Source organism: Tribolium castaneum, chromosome 10 (genome assembly GCF_031307605.1).
Source record: "Tribolium castaneum strain GA2 chromosome 10, icTriCast1.1, whole genome shotgun sequence".
In the NCBI taxonomy this organism is placed as follows: Eukaryota; Metazoa; Arthropoda; class Insecta; order Coleoptera; family Tenebrionidae; genus Tribolium; species Tribolium castaneum.
In genome coordinates, this window is record NC_087403.1 from 4,519,314 (window position 1) to 4,537,188 (window position 17,875).

The 17,875-nt window shown below is 37.6% G+C and overlaps 2 protein-coding genes, 1 long non-coding RNA gene and 1 other non-coding gene across 6 annotated transcripts; 2 read left to right on the forward strand and 2 right to left on the reverse strand.

Annotated features, from left to right (window-relative positions):
* Positions 1-132: 132 nt before the first annotated feature.
* Positions 133-9,147, reverse strand: LOC103314774 (uncharacterized). The gene is made up of 3 exons (XR_010335699.1): positions 9,000-9,147; positions 517-678; positions 133-471 (listed from the first exon to the last, which is right to left on the reverse strand). It is a non-coding gene; the product is annotated as an uncharacterized LOC103314774 (transcript).
* GlcT (Glucosylceramide synthase) lies at positions 6,261-10,542 on the forward strand. The gene is made up of 6 exons (XM_963767.4): positions 6,261-7,086; positions 7,136-7,277; positions 7,339-7,543; positions 9,144-9,256; positions 9,316-9,771; positions 9,818-10,542. The coding sequence occupies exons 1-6, from the start codon at positions 6,980-6,982 to the stop codon at positions 9,995-9,997; spliced, it is 1,203 nt and encodes a 400-aa protein (XP_968860.2). The 5' UTR covers positions 6,261-6,979; the 3' UTR covers positions 9,998-10,542.
* A 1,084-nt stretch (positions 10,543-11,626) lies between these two features.
* LOC107399223 (uncharacterized) lies at positions 11,627-13,784 on the reverse strand. Its single transcript, XR_001575884.2, has 2 exons — positions 13,542-13,784; positions 11,627-12,096 (listed from the first exon to the last, which is right to left on the reverse strand). It is a non-coding gene; the product is annotated as an uncharacterized LOC107399223 (long non-coding RNA).
* LOC657378 (epidermal growth factor receptor kinase substrate 8-like protein 2) lies at positions 12,041-17,559 on the forward strand. 3 transcript variants are annotated; one of them, XM_015985034.2, is made up of 10 exons: positions 12,041-12,203; positions 12,778-13,053; positions 13,102-13,248; positions 13,784-14,472; positions 14,962-15,095; positions 15,150-15,391; positions 15,448-15,606; positions 15,654-15,762; positions 16,895-17,304; positions 17,356-17,559. In XM_015985034.2, the coding sequence occupies exons 2-10, from the start codon at positions 12,805-12,807 to the stop codon at positions 17,428-17,430; spliced, it is 2,214 nt and encodes a 737-aa protein (XP_015840520.1). In that variant the 5' UTR covers positions 12,041-12,203; positions 12,778-12,804; the 3' UTR covers positions 17,431-17,559. The 3 variants fall into 3 exon arrangements, with proteins under 3 accessions (XP_015840520.1, XP_015840515.1, XP_015840518.1); XM_015985029.2 differs by having other exon boundaries at positions 14,962-15,391; XM_015985032.2 differs by lacking the exon at positions 12,041-12,203 and adding an exon at positions 12,235-12,724 and having other exon boundaries at positions 14,962-15,391.
* Positions 17,560-17,875: the final 316 nt, after the last annotated feature.

Here is a 17,875-nt window from a genome sequence, read left to right on the forward strand (position 1 = left end):
TTTTTTTTAATTTGGGCGCTCCTGATCTGAATGTTTAAAACTTTTGCGGGTTCTGAAGTTTGGAATGGATGGTAAAAAATATACCAGAACAAGTGTTAGTAGGAGTACGGGATCACTTTTTCGAAATTTAAATTTTCATTTTAACGTATACGTATTAAATTTTATTAATACTTTTTTTACTTGCAATACATGACAAGGAAAATTCAAACAAGTAACAAAAAATAACAAATGACAAAAACGATTTGAGAGGCGTATAGTCGACGACGATCTGCACTGGAGACTTTAATTCAGGTCCTTAGTTATGGTGAAGTCGCCATTTTCGTCGGTTGCTTCCAAACCCAAATTCTCATCAGTGCAAAGGTGTAATACAGATAGAACGGCCAAATGGGGGCTTAGATCCTCGCCCATCTCTGGAGCTAACTGTGGCAACTGTTCAAATACAGTTGAAAATTTGGTTGGCTGGACGGTTCCCTGTTGAAGAAGTTATGAATAAAAAAAAAACCGTAAATTTGCTACCTGTTCTCCAGTCAACTGTCTCCAAATACAAGTTTTCAGCTTTTTCATATCAATTTTTTTATCACGCGGTGGAGCATTTCCGGGAGCTGGAGACAAGTTTTGTTGCGAATCATATGATGGCATCTTTTTCTCCCAAGAGAACGATCTCCTGGCTCGATATTGCTATTGCAGTCAAGTTTAAATATGCACACATTTTTGTTTTTAATTATGTTTCAGTTAAAAAAATGAATTGGTAGTGTTAATGCAACCAATAAAACACCGTAGTGTTTGTAATAAGAAATTACAAGTAAATAAAACTCGGATTTTTTTGTAATAAACCAAGGCTCCGCAATGTGTATTTGGAAGTGAAGTCCGCGAGACTTCACATTCTAATGTACATAAACATTGACGTTGCCATATCGGCTATGTTTACATGTTGGTATGTTACTGCATAGTGAGCTGAAGCGGTAAGAGTGTTCGTGGATTTCCGGATATGCGATGCACTAAGTAACAATCCGACAACGCTGCATTACCAATATTGCCAGTGAACATCCAGTGAAGGATAATGGCGGCCGTTTGTTTACAATAGTGAAGTAGGCGAATTTGAGCGTAATTTGTGGTGAAAGTGAGTTTATAGTGACTAAAAAATATATACTGATTGTAACAGAACAATGCCACGGCAGTGTTTCGTTTGTAAAATAGTTAGTAACACGAGTTTGAATTTATCATTCCACAGGTGAGTACTTGTAGGTCAGTGGTGTAGGTATTTGTTTTATAAAGGGCTATTCAATTTGACAAATTAGTCGTTCTATACAAAATTTGTCTAAAAGCTACAGTTTAACATGTATGGTCCGTTTCAAACCTTTAGCAACAAATATCAATTTTCAGAATTAATTTTCTCTTTGAAATGGTGGGTTTTCTTGTCTCAAAGAAAATGTTTTCCTACAACTCTTTTTGAACAACTGAATAATAAATCATGTAAATATTAAAACATATCTTTAAAACAAAGTTAACGGGTTTGCTTTTCTTACAAACATATATTAATGTATGCGTTTTTTGCAAAGTTTACGAGCTGCTGCATCTTAGTAAGAATAATTTTTTTTTTAGTTTTTTAATGATTAGTAATGCCACTAATATCCATTCTCAAAATTTTTAAACAAAAATATTTAGTTACTGTTACTGAAATAACAATGTACAAAAAAATTTATTTATAGGATACCAGTTGACCCAAGTATTAGAAGAATCTGGTTCTCGAGTGTTGGTTTACCTTTTAATGCTGAGGAAACTGCTCCTAAACACGCGTTAATTTGCGCAAATCATTTTCTAGAGACAGATTTTGAGTATCTGGGCGTCACTAAAAAGAAAGTATTGAAAAAGGGAGCAATTCCAATTGATACCACTGACAAAGATTTAAGTAGTTCTGATTCGACAAGCGTAGAAACGTCAGTAACATCTCCTAAATCACATAAAAGAAGTTACGATGAAGCTGGTCTTTCAACTCTCAAGTCATCTAGCAGCAGCACCCTGACCGCAAGTGAAGCTGAGGACGAACTCCGTAAAGAATCTAATCTCCTTCAACATAAGAATTCAAGTGAATCTTTGGGGGTACGGTCTCTTCCTTCCTCTGGAACATTAACAGCTTCTGAGACTAAACGATTAGTTAGTCAGGAGGTACATAAAGACTCTGATCTTTCTCAACAAAAGGATTCAAGTGAATCCTTGGGGGTACGGTCTCTTCCTTCCTCTTCAACTTTAACAGCTTCTGAGACTGAAAGATTACTTACTAAGCAAGTACGTGTCGTTACGACAAGTGAAACCAAAAAAAGAAGAAGATTTAGTGTGGGATTTCTGAGTAGCTCAGATTTTTCAACACCAAGAAAAGCAAAACGACATTTTCGAATAATGAAAAGTAAATTGCAATGTCAAAATAAAAAAGTTAAAGTGTTGCAACAGTCTGTGCGAAGATTACGGTTACGAGTAAATTCCTTAAAATCGCTTGTAGATGTTTTAAAGGAAAAACGCTTGATTACTGAAAACGCTGAATCTACTATTATGTCATCGTTGCCTTCAACTGCTGCGGATATTTTTAGACGAATGTTGAAAGGGCCTACAAAACAGAAATATACACCAGCGTTAAGATCCTTTGCTCTTACGCTTAGCTTTTATTCACCGAAAGCATACAACTTTGTTCGACAGACTTTTAATCGATCTTTACCGCATCTTAACACTATCTCAAAGTGGTATCAGTCAGTGGATGGATCCCCAGGGTGGACAAAAGAAGCGTTAAATGCTTTAAAAATAAAAACGAAAGATGTCGAATGTAAGAACAATAAAATAGTCTGTAACCTTGTGCTCGACGAAATGTCGATCAGAAAACAAATAGAATGGACTGGAAAAAAATTTACGGGATATGTTGATATTGGTACAAATATTAGTGCTGATACACTTCCAGAAGCAAAAGAAGTTCTGGTTTTTATGCTTGTAAACGTAAATGGGACATGGAAAATACCCATTGGATATTTTCTTCTAAATGGTTTATGTGCCAGTGAAAAAGCTTCGCTTGTCAAGTCATGTCTTCAGTTTGTACATGAAAGTGGCGTTACTGTATTATCAGTTACGTTTGATGGAGCCCCAGCGAATTTTCAGATGGTTCAAATTTTGGGAGCAGATTTTGCGGAATTCAATTCACTTAAAACGTCGTTTCAACATCCTATCACAGATGATTTAATTTTCATATTTCCAGATGCTTGTCATATGCTGAAGCTTGTAAGAAATTGTTTGGCAACATATTCATTAATTACTGATGGCGATGGTGGTAAAATTGAATGGAAATTTCTGGAAAAACTTGTTGAGTTACAGTGTGAAGAAGGTTTACATGCCGGGACAAAAATAAGAACTCGTCACATTAAATTCGCAAAAGAAAAAATGAAAGTGAGACTTGCTGCTCAAACCTTGAGCAAGAGTGTGTCTGATGCTTTATTATTTTTAAAAGAAAGCGGGAAAACTGTTTTTATAGGTGCAGCTGCAACAGCGAAGTTTATTAAAATTTTTAATGATTTATTTGATATGTTTAACTCAAAAAATAGACTAGCTAAATATTTTTATAAAAAGCCGCTTTCACCTGTTACCAAAAACGAGTTTTTTAGGTATTTAATTGAGATTAAGGAATATATAAAGCAGTTAAAAATAAATAACAGAGCAATTTTAAATTCTGGTCGGAAGACAGGTTTTTTAGGCTTTATGATTTGTATAGAAAGTCTTATCCAGTATTATGAACACTATGTAGAAGAAAAAGGCTTTTTGAAATATATTTCAACCTACAAGCTGTCACAAGACCACTTGGAATTATTTTTTGGGGCTATCCGCAGTAAAGGAGGGTTTAACAATAATCCCACTGCTAGACAATTTGAGGCCGCATATAAACGATTAATTGTCCATCACGAAATTAAAAGTGGCGACACGGGCAACGTCATAAATTTAGATTCAACAACAATTTTAAACTGCAGTAGTAGAGGTGTTACCACAAATGCAAGTGGGGAAGAAAACATTGTTTCATTTGAAGAAGAGTTAAAATATATGGACGAATTTGATTTCCAATCCCAATCTTCGTCTTGGGATTTAACGGATTATGTTTTAGATGTGGTGTCGTATATCTCCGGATTTGTTGTAAAGTCTCTTAACAAATCTGTAACTTGTATGCAGTGTCTGCGGTTGTTGGAAGGTGATAGGACATTTTCTAAACTGCAGCAGCAGAAAGAGTACCGACATCTTTACAGGGCGTCGCAAATGGTAGTCAGCGTTTGCCAAAATGCGGAAAAATATTTCCGATATTTTCACAAAACAACTGGGATTTTTAACAAAAATATTGAAAATTTACCTCAAATCTTAATTGTTAATACTATGCGTAATCTACCGTCGTCGGTCATGGATGTCTTCGGAGATCATTTATATGATGACGATCCTTTGGATAACCACTTCCATAAATTAGTAAAATTAATATTAAAAGGTTATTTTAAATTACGTATTCATCACGAAGCTAGAAAAAGTGTTGATAAAATAGATAGAATAAGAACCAGTCTTAATAAGACAATTCTGTTTAAAAACCAGTAGACAATGCTTGTTTTTTATCTTATTTTCATTGATTTTCTATTAGAAGGTGCTTAAACCTGACTCAGTTAGTAGGGACAATTTTTTACAGGGTATTTTTTAACGGGCCACCGTGGATATCTCATAAATAAACAAAAAAAATAGAACATCCCGAGACTGGTTAACTTTTATTTACAGGAGGACACCTACCCTCTTAGTGTACTTTTAATATATTTACCACCAACCACAAGTCCAAGTACAATCTCAGCTCGGTTCAAGCGTTGGTGTTGTTTACTGGGTTACTATGTCATTTCTACAAAAGCATACTCCTCCCAATTGGGACTCAGTAGAAGTAGCTGATTTTCCGGAGACTGCTGTTTGGATCAGATGGTGTCACGGCTGGTTTTATTCTTTCATTCCTTTATCCTTACGTAACTGGTGTTTTGCCCTTACATGTTTTTTAACGCTTAATTTTATTTCTCATATAACTTCATATATTGAGTTTTTACCGCATAAAAACTTATGGTCCATATATTCGCATATAATATAATTATTTATATTTTATATTTTGTGCAGTTCTTCTTGCGCAAGCGTAAATGTTTTTATCCACAATCACATTGTAACTGGAGTTTTATCCACACTTATGAAGCATAGAAACTGACCTATTATCCACTAGTGGAATAAAGTAACTTCATTCCACTTTTGCCACTAGTAATTATGACTACCAGACAAAGCTGCAAAGTTTCATTTTACGAATACAAACATTTTTAATATAACTTTGATTAACTCAAAATTAATTAATTTTGTTAATGTGGTGATTGTGGATAAAACGTTGTATTGCATTGTGTTTTAGTCGCATTTTATCCACTTAAGAATATTAAACACTCGGGCTGACGCTCTCAAATATTCTTGCGTGGATAAAATGTTTTCTACAACACTTTTCTTTTTGCCTTTGCCTACTCTTGTTTTGATAAAAATATACTTACGGATAAGCATCGACGTTTAACGATGGAACATTTAAATCAATTAGTTTTACTTTATTGTAATCGTGAAAATTTATTCTGTTGTTCCCTGTTCTAAATTATTATTATTCTATATTCTAAGTTATTTATTATTTTATTAACATTATTAGCGCATAAAAATCCCATTCTCCTGTCACTTAAACTTCACTGGTTCTTAAGATCATGGAAAACCTATTCTACGATCAAATGATAAATTTCCTAGATCCTCAGCTTATTATTCCGAGTCAACTGCACGGATTTGTGTCTTTTAAGTCAATTGTTTCTAACTTACTATCGATTTTGGGATTTTACAATTTTTTGTTTATTTGCTGGGATACTCGTAATTGCTCGTTTAAAATAACACTCTGTATGTATGGATTATACATGTCTTTTTTACAAGAATAAAATAATTACAGTTTTATGTTTGTTTTCTTTTAACTTCATAAAATTTTTCCCACTAAAATACTCTATGAAGTATGAACCCCTTTTGGCAATTAAATATGCTACGCCACTGCCTTTTGCACCTGCGATGGAGGAAAACATTGTCCCCTCTTGGTCCCGCATTCCCCTCTCCCGGCGTTAATCGGCTTCACAACACGCTACAGTGAAAGTGCTGCGATGCTGTCTCCTCTTTATCTTACCTCCATGTAATAAACACAGTCTGGCGTAAAAAATAACTTGTTGCAATTTTCGATGACGTGCTTCGTGAAACAGGTCAAAGAATACAAAAACCCACTTTCATTAAGCGTATTAATTGATGATTCATCGAAGCTACGGAAGTTATTTTGATAAAAGAATGAGTCAAGTTCGTTTATTTGAATTAAATAAATTTAGGGAAAAATGCGTAGCTTGAAGTTCGGGTTCGAAGCTGTCTGTTATCGCTCGTTTTCACAAAGGAACAATGTGATAACTGATAAGATAGTCGGTGGAAGTTATTGGTCCATGAATCACGACTCGAAAAAGGCTGAATACACGCCCTATTCGAATTCCAAAGCCAAAATTCGGCGTAACGCATGCGTTTTTGTTGGGGGTGGCGCGGTGTAGCCAAGTGGTGAAAATTTCGCGCGTTTAAAGGTGGTTTCCGGTGATATTTTCGTCAGTTTTGGAGTGGTTGTGGCAGCAGTGGTGGCGACAAAGTTGCTACGCATGCCTCAGTGCTTGTGGTTTTTGCGATATAGCTACTTAACTTATTTTAGCTATTTCCAAAATTGCGTTGGTGGCGGAGAAGCGCTACGACAATGCGTGGACAGGTCGCGTTTCTTCAGTTATAATTGATAGAATGAGTCGTGTCGTCAGTTGCAATCGAAAAAGATTAAAATAAAGCAGTCTAATAATGGAACAACATGTGTAAAACATTGTGATATAGAGTAATATTAAATTAATGACCAAATTTTCAAATGTATGGAATGGCGCCAATGATTTATCCTTCGTCTGTGTTTGCGGTATTTTTTATAATCTTTTGGTTTGCTATGTGGCTTTTACATCTTATAGCAATATTCTATGGGTGAGTGATGCTGGACGTGCCAGCCCTAACCTCAAACCTCCGATTTCAGCAAATACAGGCTGCATAATAAAGTGTCAACCCTTCCCCCTGACGAGCCCTGTCCGGGAGTTTCGATTCTAAAGCCGCTTATGGGTGTAGATAGCAATTTATCAACAAATTTAGAGACCTTTTTTACGATGAACTACCCTGTGGTAAGTGAGACCGCTCCGCACGCGTTGTTTACAAAACGGTAACGGAGCCTCTTCATTACAGTACGAGCTTCTCTTTTGCATAGAAGATGAAACCGATCCCGCGATTAAAGTCGTAAACACGCTGATTGAAAAATACCCCAAAGTTGCAGCTCATGTGTTCATTGGGGGCTCACTAGTCGGTGTTAACCCCAAAATCAACAACATGAACCGGGCGTACGAAGCCAGCATCTATGACCTGATACTCATATCTGACAGTGGGATAAGAAGTAAGTACTTGGAAACAATTGTCTCATCTTATCAATCAAGTCACGATATGATTCAATTGAACACACAAAAATGAGGCATAAATTATCGCAATATTTTATAGTTCCCCGAAAGCAAACACTCTAAAAAGTAGACGGGACGTCCTTCTCGTAACACTTTTATGGATTTATTACCTTGAGGCAGTGACGTCACAAAAATTCCTGATTGTGAACAATATTTATCGCCGGTTCCAATAAACAAATGATCTGTTCGTTCGGGGAACAATCAGCTTTGTTGATTACATAATTTCAAAAATAGGGTACATGGAACATATTGCACGCCAAATGGGGCTTAAACAAGCATTTATTATTTGTTAATCTTTTTCAACGCATTCGCACGTGCTAAAATGTACATGTTAGTAGCTTTTACGACAACGTAAAAAATCAATTTTGCGGCTTGAGGCCAGTTACCCTCAAGATTATTATTCAAGAAAACAAGCAGTAATAAATGTTTACGATGTTACGTTACTGAAAATATTTGTTAAGTTGGTGAAACACCAAGGCTAAGTCCTGTAAATTAAATAAGTGGGACCTTGTCGAAGGGTTCTTTTCATGCATTATCCAAATGATGGTTTTTTGCACTTAAAATTAGGCAACGAGAATGGTAATTTAATTGGTGAAAGTTGCGTTTTGAGAACAGCTGTACGAAAATTGTCGATTGATTACGATGGAAGTATCGGACTAAAAAAATCATGACTCGAATTGTGCATTATTTTATATTTTTGCTGGAAAAACAGTTATACAGGCCGGTCTCAGCTCCCGTCATCTGTAGATCAGTTTTTGTAGCTGTTATTTAATAAAAATAAAAATAAAATAAAAAGTATGATATAAAATGAATGAATAATTCATTACATTTATCATTAAAATAGTTGATAAAAAGAGTTTTTACCAAATAACGCCGAAGGTGGTAGAATTTACGATAGGGTTGCAATAAGAAAAATAATTGTAAACACTCTAGTAATTCAGATCAATCAAACTTAATTAATAAGTCTTTTAGACCTTGTTTAACATGTACTTAGTAATAATGTCATCAAAATATCACTGTTCCTATTTTTTATTCATTTTTCAAATTAAAGGTGTAAAACCGATTTTTTGTTTTTATTTTTTTAACGGTAATCTCTGAACCGATTTGAAAAAATTTCACACGATAATAAATAAAAATATAACTGTCCCCAAAATATTCGATTAGAAATAAATTTTACTGTACCAAGCCGCCAAAGTCAAAACATTCGTATTTTGACTTAGAAAAGTTCTGGGCTGAAAATTAACAATTTGAAATGATTTGATTAAATAATCAAGCATAGACAGGGACCGACCGGTGTTGAAATAAAAACTGAAATGAATACGTAACGTCGTTATCTTTCTTGCTAGACTCAAGAATGCAAAAATTGAAATCAAATGCCAACAATTGTTGACTTACCGAATTAATTTTCGGGACCAAACAATCAAGCACTGACCGGTATCGGAATGAAGGCTGAAATGCTTATCTTACCCACTAACGAAAAAAAAAATTAGGAAAAACGCGCCTTGTACGAACTGTTAATAAGTTCGTAAAATTTTTCAGTGAAAGAAGACACTTTATTGGACATGGTTAACCACATGGACGAGAAGACGGGATTGGTTCATCAGCTTCCGTTCACGTGTGACAGGCCTGGCTTTGCGGCAACTTTAGAAAAGGTTTAAGCAAAAAAAAAAAAAACAAAAAAAAAACAAGTCTTGATGTGATTTTTTCGTAGATATATTTTGGTACAGCACAATCTAGGATATACTTAACTGCTGATTTCGTCCGTACAAATTGTCACACTGGGATGTCAGCCCTCATGCGAAAGCCTGTTCTGGAGGAACAGGGGGGTTTGAAGTCGTTTGGATGCTACCTAGCCGAGGATTTTTTCATAGCACAATCGTACATTAAGAAAGGGTGGAGAACTGCAATAAGCAGCCAACCAGCGATGCAAAATTCGGGAATTTGTGATATTGAGAGTTTCCAAGCGCGCCTCACACGGTGGGCGAAGCTGCGAGTGGCAATGATCCCGTATGTGATCCTCTTGGAGCCTCTCTCCGAGTGCATGATGATCGGCGCGTGCACGGCCTGGTCCGTGAGCGTCCTTTTCCAATGGGACTTTTGTGTGTTTTACCTAGTGCATATTTTAATATGGTTTATCTGTGATTGGACCCTATTATGCGTAGTTCAGGTGAGTTCGCCTGCGTGCGTTTCGTTAACTTGCGATTTTCTTTCAGAACGGTTCCTTGCCTTTTAATAAATTTCATTTCGTAATTGGTTGGTTGTTCAGGGAGTTGTCGGGTCCCTACTTGTTCATCAACGCTGTGCTGGACCCCCCCATCAAATGGCGCAATAGGGTCTTTAAGCTGGCTTGGGGGGGCGTCGCCCAGGAGCTGCATCCTAGGATAAAGTGCTAATTTAAACAAATTTATTGTGTTAGTCCTTGTTAATTTATAAACCCATCACATCCCCAGTATTTCGGTTGAGTGGACCCACCATTTAGAGCCTCGTCTTGTACTTATCAAGTACTTCTCGATCATTTCATTCATTTGTTGCTTTAACAAAGATTGTAAATCACAAGATGTAAATATAAAGCAATATATTGTGATAAAGATCATACTTATGTAAATATTGTTGCATCAAACACTGGAAATATCCGAAAGCGAGTTTCGGAAAATCGATCACCCTGTACTTATTTGTTATTCGATCAATTTTGAGTTAAGTGCTAAATGGTGGGTTCGAACTTGTGGTTCGATTACGTCACATTTTCATTCGAATTCAATATACATATCACAAGTACCTAATCATGTGTTTTCGCATTTTGACCACTGATTGCTACTTTCGCTTCGAGACGTTTGGAGTAACATTTAGAATTTAATTCAAGACTGATCGCTTGATTGTTTAATTTATGTTCAGTTGGCCATTTTGTATTCATTATTTTTTAATATATTATTTTAATCAACCGACTCTCAATACACCCCCTTAATTGACGTAAAATCAATACATATGTATATCGAAAAATGAAAGGTCAAAGCAATTTAAATTATAATAAGGGTGCGATAACCCTACGACGAACAGGAAACAATAATTGTCTCGTTTCCGCGTAACAAGACGTGTCGTGTTTTCCTCTTTTCCCAATTTTGTAGAAAAACGTTTCACTGGAAATGCAACACATTTTCCTGACTCAAAGGCAAACAACCCTAATTTGATCCAGAACCTGGTATTATTAGGGAACAACGGGAGACAAGGGCAGATTACAAATAAAAAATTGGCTCAAGTTTGATTTTGCCGAAAATAAAAATGCGCAAGAATTTTTCGGAATACTTCTGATTTTGAACCAATCAAAATTGGACGAATTTTTGCAATCTTTAAAGGTGTTTCTCCCCGTTTCGGTTCGGAGGAACACTCCCGGAATGAGGAAATTCCGCGAGTCGGTTGTTTATTTAATTTAAATGGATACGGAGGGGAGGTTGCGTTTTATAAGAATTTCCTGAAACACGAGCGTTGAGATTTTCCGGTATTTAAAACCGAGAAAACCTGTTTTTCGCGAAGTGAAACGTAGATGGAATGCGATTTTCCACAACCGTCTAAAATGTATTGGGACCAGTATAATTAAGCCAAAGAATGCGGTTTTATGCTCTCTTTATTCGTCACCTATGTGTGTTACAGCCATCACGTAAGTATACATTTTACTGACAACAAAACAGAAAAATTCTAATCAGAATGATTAAAAAAAATTTGCCGCTTCAGTTAAACAAACATAACATTGAAATATCAAAACAACACACTGAAAAAACTATTAAATAAGCATCCAATCAATGGCTGATATGATTTTCATAAAAAATGAGGTAACATCGTTTGTATTTTTTTTTTCAATATATTATTATTACATAGGTACCTCCTACCTGTTTCTTTTCAAATCACAGAGAAAATAACAATATTTGATCATGAATTTAAAAAATTGTAACAAAGATTTACAGAGCAATTTTACTGAACTTGGGATTCTATTGTGTGGGGTGGTTTTTAAGGCAATAATACAACCGAAAGGTGTAAAAAAATTAATTTTATTGTGACTAAATTAGTTGCAAAACACTTGTTAAAGTCAAACTCACAAAAAATTAATCATTTAATTATTACATCACAGGTCGCTGTTATCTTATATTTTTAAGCTTATTCAAAAACAATCAGCAATTAATATTTAACAAATTTTGTAATTGCATTAATTGTAGGGTAGGTAACTAGTAATACTTCGGTTTCTTCTGCTTCTTCCCCTTTCTTCAATTTCCTCTGATGTTTGAATTTTCCAAATGATAGCTCTTAAGAGAGCCCAAAGGTATTTCGAAAAAAGGTTGGGGCTAGTTTTTGGTCAGAAAAAAATATGCAAAATTTTTTTTTCTGTGTTATGTTAGGTTAGTTTTGTGACAGTTTCCAGCGCTTCTCCAATCTACAGGTAGGTTCTTGTACGCATGTGCAAAGTCATTTAGCTTACCTGACAGGTAAGATACGAGTAGCCCACCTGTAAATATAAAACATTTTAATTTCGTTGTGATTAGTGTGAAATGTGCTAATCAATTATTTTTAGTAATGAGTGATAGTGTTGCGACTTGTTGATTCGTATTTACGGTGAGTATGTGGCGGGTAAAGGGCTGATTTAAAAGTCCGTGAGGTAAAAATTTAATAATACTGTTATTGTTACTGTATTCATGCTATTGTGATATGGTCGCCACGATGGCTTTTGCGCCAAACTATTCACACACATATGTGTATTTCACAAGCTTCGTTAATAAATCGAATTTGCCTCATTTAACCCATTATTACTCTCTGCGTCATCACAAGTTGATGAAATCAAGTTTCGGGTTATTACAACTGTTGCGAATTAAAATATTCCCGCGCACTCCACGCCCTTCGTGTCCAAATTTAGTTCGCAACAGCTAGCCCATTAATATTCACAATAAATACATGCAGTTTTGTCCGTAAAAGTACGTCCTGAGGAATTGTTGACATTCCTTGCATTCCAGTATGGCTGAAGGTGTGGCATAAGAGAGGAAATTAATCTCAGTCGAGAATTATTATTAGGGCCCGAATTCCTTCAAAATGACAAATATTTATAAAAACCGCACGATACAATGAGATTAAATCCCGCAGTAGATAAATGTTATCATCAATCAAGCCGTGACAATAATCTCCGCGTTTCCAGATATTGAGTGGCTTAAGTTAAGTTAATATGGCGTACCGCTCGAACGGGTATTCGGGGGATGAAATGGACAGGTACCGGGATGAAGGGGGCGACAAGCCCACCTATCTCATGGAGCACCTGGCCACCTTCACAGTCACCAAAGAAACGGGGATCATGTACCCCGCCGACGGCATGCGGAGGCTGCTCCAGTTGGAAAAAACCAACGGCATTTGGTCGCAAAAAATGCAACTGTGCCTCGACCGCTCCTGGGTCTTAATCATGGATTACGAAACTGGGGTAAATAATCATCTCACGTAAACTCCAACTCTACACAAAAACGTTTAGAGTGTCATGGAGCGCTTCCCGGCCAACTCCATCCAAGAACCGACTGCTTTCACCAGCCATGATCCCATGGAAATGTACAACAATATTCTAGTTTTTAACGTTGCCAATTCTAACCCGGCTCATCCACCAGAAATGCACATTTTTCAGGTGAGCATATCTATCTGGCTCATCTTATCGGGCCCCCCGGCCAACACACTCATTTATTTTCGTCATTTATCTTATCAATCTATGGATTTTTAACAATTATTACTGTTTCCAAAAAACACAAGATAATCAATCAGATGTTACGGCAGCGAAATTAATTTGCGTGGTCGCGATAATCTCTAAATCAGATGAGATTATGGGGCGAATAAAATGAACGAACAAGGAGCATTTGATCGGACATACGGGATAATTGTAATGATTGTAAATACATAACGAGTTTTTTGTATAAGACTTACTTGCGAAATTATTAAATATAGAAAATTCAGTCAGTCAGCAGTACCAATAAAACGCTGGTAGTACAAAACTCTCTACTTTTTTTTAAATTAATGTTTTTTATGAAGGAAATGAAGGCAAGTTTATTGTCTTCGTGTCCCAAACTCGCATAATAATACACAATTTTGATAAGGTATTTCGTCGCACTCCAGCTCGTGGTGCTCTAAAAAATGATGTATTTATTTGTTTTTACGTGGATGTCTAGTGCCAGAGCATATCCGCGCTCGACCTGGTGGAAGACTTGAAGCAGTTGCGAATGGGCAAAACCCTGACTCGAAGCCGCAAAAGCAGCATCCCGCCGCCGTCCCACAAGCCGCCCCCGCACAACGTTATCAACCCGAGCCGCGACCCGCGAGGCGATTACCACGGTTCCGATTCGGAACTGACCGCAAATAACGACGACTCGAGTTCGACAACTAGCGAAAAATACGAACGAGACGTGACCATTTTGAACCATTGCTTCGACGATATCGAAAAGTTTATCGCCCGCTTGCAGCATGCCGCCGCCGCCGCCCGGGAGTTGGAGCGTCGGCGGAGGAGCCGCAAAAGCAAGAAACGCGACATGGGGGACGGCATGTTGACCATGCGGACGAAACCGCCCCCGGAGAAGGAGTTCATCGACATTTTCCAAAAGTTCAAGTTGTCGTTCAATCTCTTGGCCAAGCTCAAGGCGCACATTCACGATCCCAATGCTCCAGAGCTGGTGCATTTCTTGTTCACGCCTTTGGCGTTGATTGTCGAAGCCTCGCATGATACCTATCCCGATTCACAACTTCCCAGAAAAGTTGTCTCCCCGCTGCTGACCAGGGAGGCGGTCAATTTATTGATGAACTGTGTCACCAGCAAGGAGACCGAGCTGTGGCACTCGCTAGGAAACGCCTGGCTTATACCCAGGTAAGGCTATTTTTGACGAAATTGACAAACAATTGGTCAAAATTTCGCGATAAAAATAACTCGCCTATCTATTGTTGAAAGAAGCCGAAATTATTTACAAAGATATTGCCAGAATATCTATTTGAAAAAAAATTTGGACGAAAACTTATTTTAGATATGAATATTTCAATTTTTCAGTAAGAAAGAAACTAGAATGTTTAGCCGAAACCGGCAGAGAATCTTTGGTTGAGATGTCAATTCTTTTGGAACCAACATTTTTCAAGTTATCTTGTTGAAACCTAGCAAAATAACTTATTCTATTCAGCCAGTTACGGCCTAATTTGTACGTTAAAAACAGTTTAAAAAACCGTAAAATTCAAGGCTGGCAACAAGATTTGAATTTCCCGAGCTGCTGTTGCCAGTCAGCTAAATTCGCTAAGAAAATCTCACGCCCCTGAGTAAATTGGGAAAGAGAATCCGTCCGGTGTTAGATTTCCCTTTGTCTTGCAGAGATCAATGGAAGGGTCACGTGGCGCCTTACCACCCGATTTTTATGGACGGTTGGTCCCCTGATTACCCGGTTGTGGACGAATTAGAGGCAAATAATGATAAGCATTACAATGAGGGGCAGTACAGTAGCGACTGTAATGATTACGATACAAACCATCGCGACATTTTTATTTATGAGAAAAGTACAGATTCCCACCACCCAAAAATCGACTCGGATCATTTGCCCCCGAATTTGGGCGAAAGCACCAGAAGCGACATTTCGGTCGATTCGATCGAACGAAACGGCGGCGAAGAGCGCGGTTTTGGGAGAAGTCAGGAGAGTTTCTTGGAGGATTTGCAAGCCAGAGGGGCTAACATTGTCCAAGTCACGTACCCCCGAACCGCCAACAACGACAAGGAATTGACCGTGGTCCGTGGAGAGTACTTGGAGGTACCCTCACTCCTTATCCGCCCTTCTTATGTTTATTTTTTTATTGTATTGTACAGATTTTGGACGATAGTCGCAAGTGGTGGAAAGCTAGGAACAGTCGGGGCCAAATCGCGCACGTGCCCCACACTATTGTAACGCCGTTCCATTCCGGCGGAAATGATATTTTTAACAATCCGTTATACACCACGCGTAATAATTACAACAGGAATCGGGCGGTAAGTTCTAGTTTGATTTTTGTGTTTTTTGGTAATGATCTGGTTAGGACTCGCCGTCTGATAGATTTAGCGGGGGCCACAGCCCTAATACCCCCGACCATGTCAACCCCCCCGTTCCAGCGACTTCCGCTGATTGGGTTAGGAAAGAGAGGCTCGGTAAGAAAGGAGAATTTCGTTATTTCTAAGCAGTGTCGTCGCCGCATCTTCGTCTGCTTCTTGTATAATATTTGTTGTTTTTTGTACATTGTTATTGTTAGGCGTTGGCTTCTATTTTCATTCAAAGTACAGGCTATAACCTCATTTAACTTATTATTAAAATCTATGTATTGTATTACTTTAATGTTTGAAGGGTAGCAAAATCCGTCCAAAATGTAAGTAAGAGTGTATATATTTTTGTATTTTTGATACGGTCATTTGTACTAACTCAGTACCTATCTTATTGCATTTATGAAAAATAAATAAATTTTCTACTACACTGTCCGTGTTTGCTTTTGTGTTGTGTGGACGTTGTGTTGTGTGAAAAATACATGACCGGTTTGTGCGATTATCGTCTAGTTTGAATTTTATCCAAGGTCAGAACGGCAATTTTTGATTACGCCGCTATGAATAATTAACAAAGACCACAAAATTGCAAAAAGTGATAATAACCGCGTAATTATCCAAAACCGGATACTCCGAGTTAGTGTGACTCATCTACGATCTTCACTCCGATTGTTACGTAATAAATTTAAGGGTACATCAAAGTATTAATCAAGCCGGTCGTTGCGTTATGTTTGGCGAAAATGATTAAAACCTATAAAATTATTACGTGACAATCGATGGAATTGATGTTCGGGTTTAGGGGCTGAGCAGTTTCCTCCGAAAGTTTGTAATAGGCTTTAAGCCGAATGCAAACACGCCGAGTGATAATAATTACACCATGGGAAAATTCTTGGTGCAAGACGTCTGAATAATAAATAGAGACAAACCGACCGACTACGCACTATCATCGATCTGTTTGAGGAAATTTCTTAATTGACTTTGCGGAATTATCAATTTGATAATTATGTTTACTTGTCCTGCTGCAACAGCGAGTTGAATAATTTACGGGTGTCAATCCTCGCCTCGTTCCATTTCGCTCCCGCTCTTACTTTATTGATCGATAGGTGTAATAAATCCGCTGTGGTCTTCCCGTTTTTACCTTGAGATCTATTTGGCACAAATCTAATCTAATCTTAAACATGCGTCAATTCGGAAGATTTCTCCCAAGGCTATCGCATAGCTCGCAAAAATAAAACTCGTCCTTTAGACACTAGCAATGCACCGCCGCCTCCGCCGCCCCCGCCCCCCGTTGTGTCAGCCCCCGTGACACCGGCCGCCACGTTAAGACGCTCACCGTCGACGAAGTCGGCCGCCACACAAGACGTATTGCAGGATGAGCTAAATATCGTGCTATCAATGGTCAGAGACAGGAAGCACAAAACGCACATCGAAATTAGACAAACACCGGAAGTCTACATTAATCAAAAATCCAATCCGGAGGAAGTGCAAAACTGGCTCAAAATCAAAGACTTCGATTCGCAAATTTGCGCCAAATTTAAGGGACTCGCCGGACACAACTTGTTCGACTTGCACAAGAGCCAACTGGAGAAAGTTTGCGGGGCTAAAGAAGGCGCCCGCTTGTACTCGCAATTAAACATCCAAAAAAGTGTCAGTGGGGTACGTTGACACGTTAGCAACCAGGCAAAAGTGTTTCCTTGAATTTTTCAGTACCAAACCGTGAGGAGCTCGGAACTGAAGGCAATCCTCGCTAAGGCCAGGGAAAAAATTGAAGCAGTTGATTAATATTTATTACACACAATTATCACTATCAGCGCTACCTATCAAAGGTTTTAACGAGCTTAGTGGAAAAAATTCACTTGATTATGTCATGTAAATATGAATAAAATACGGTAATAAATATCCCAAAGTGTTTGGTGTTGTTTCATTGAATTCGTTAAAAAATATCGACCAAACTTCGGGTGCCTACTAGCTGCGAGTTTGATTTACGATAACGTGCACACAGTTAGTCACTTATTGCTTGGAATAATCAAATTAATTATTTGCTCGAAATTTATCATAACGATGACTCGGTGGAGATTTTTCGAAACAGAGTTATTGACATCAGCATGACGTCACAAATAAAAATAACAATGACCTTTATAATGCAAAATGTTAACGCTTTGCTTATGTTTTATTCATGGTGACTGTACGATGCGTTTGTGAATAAAAACTAGATACAATTAAACTA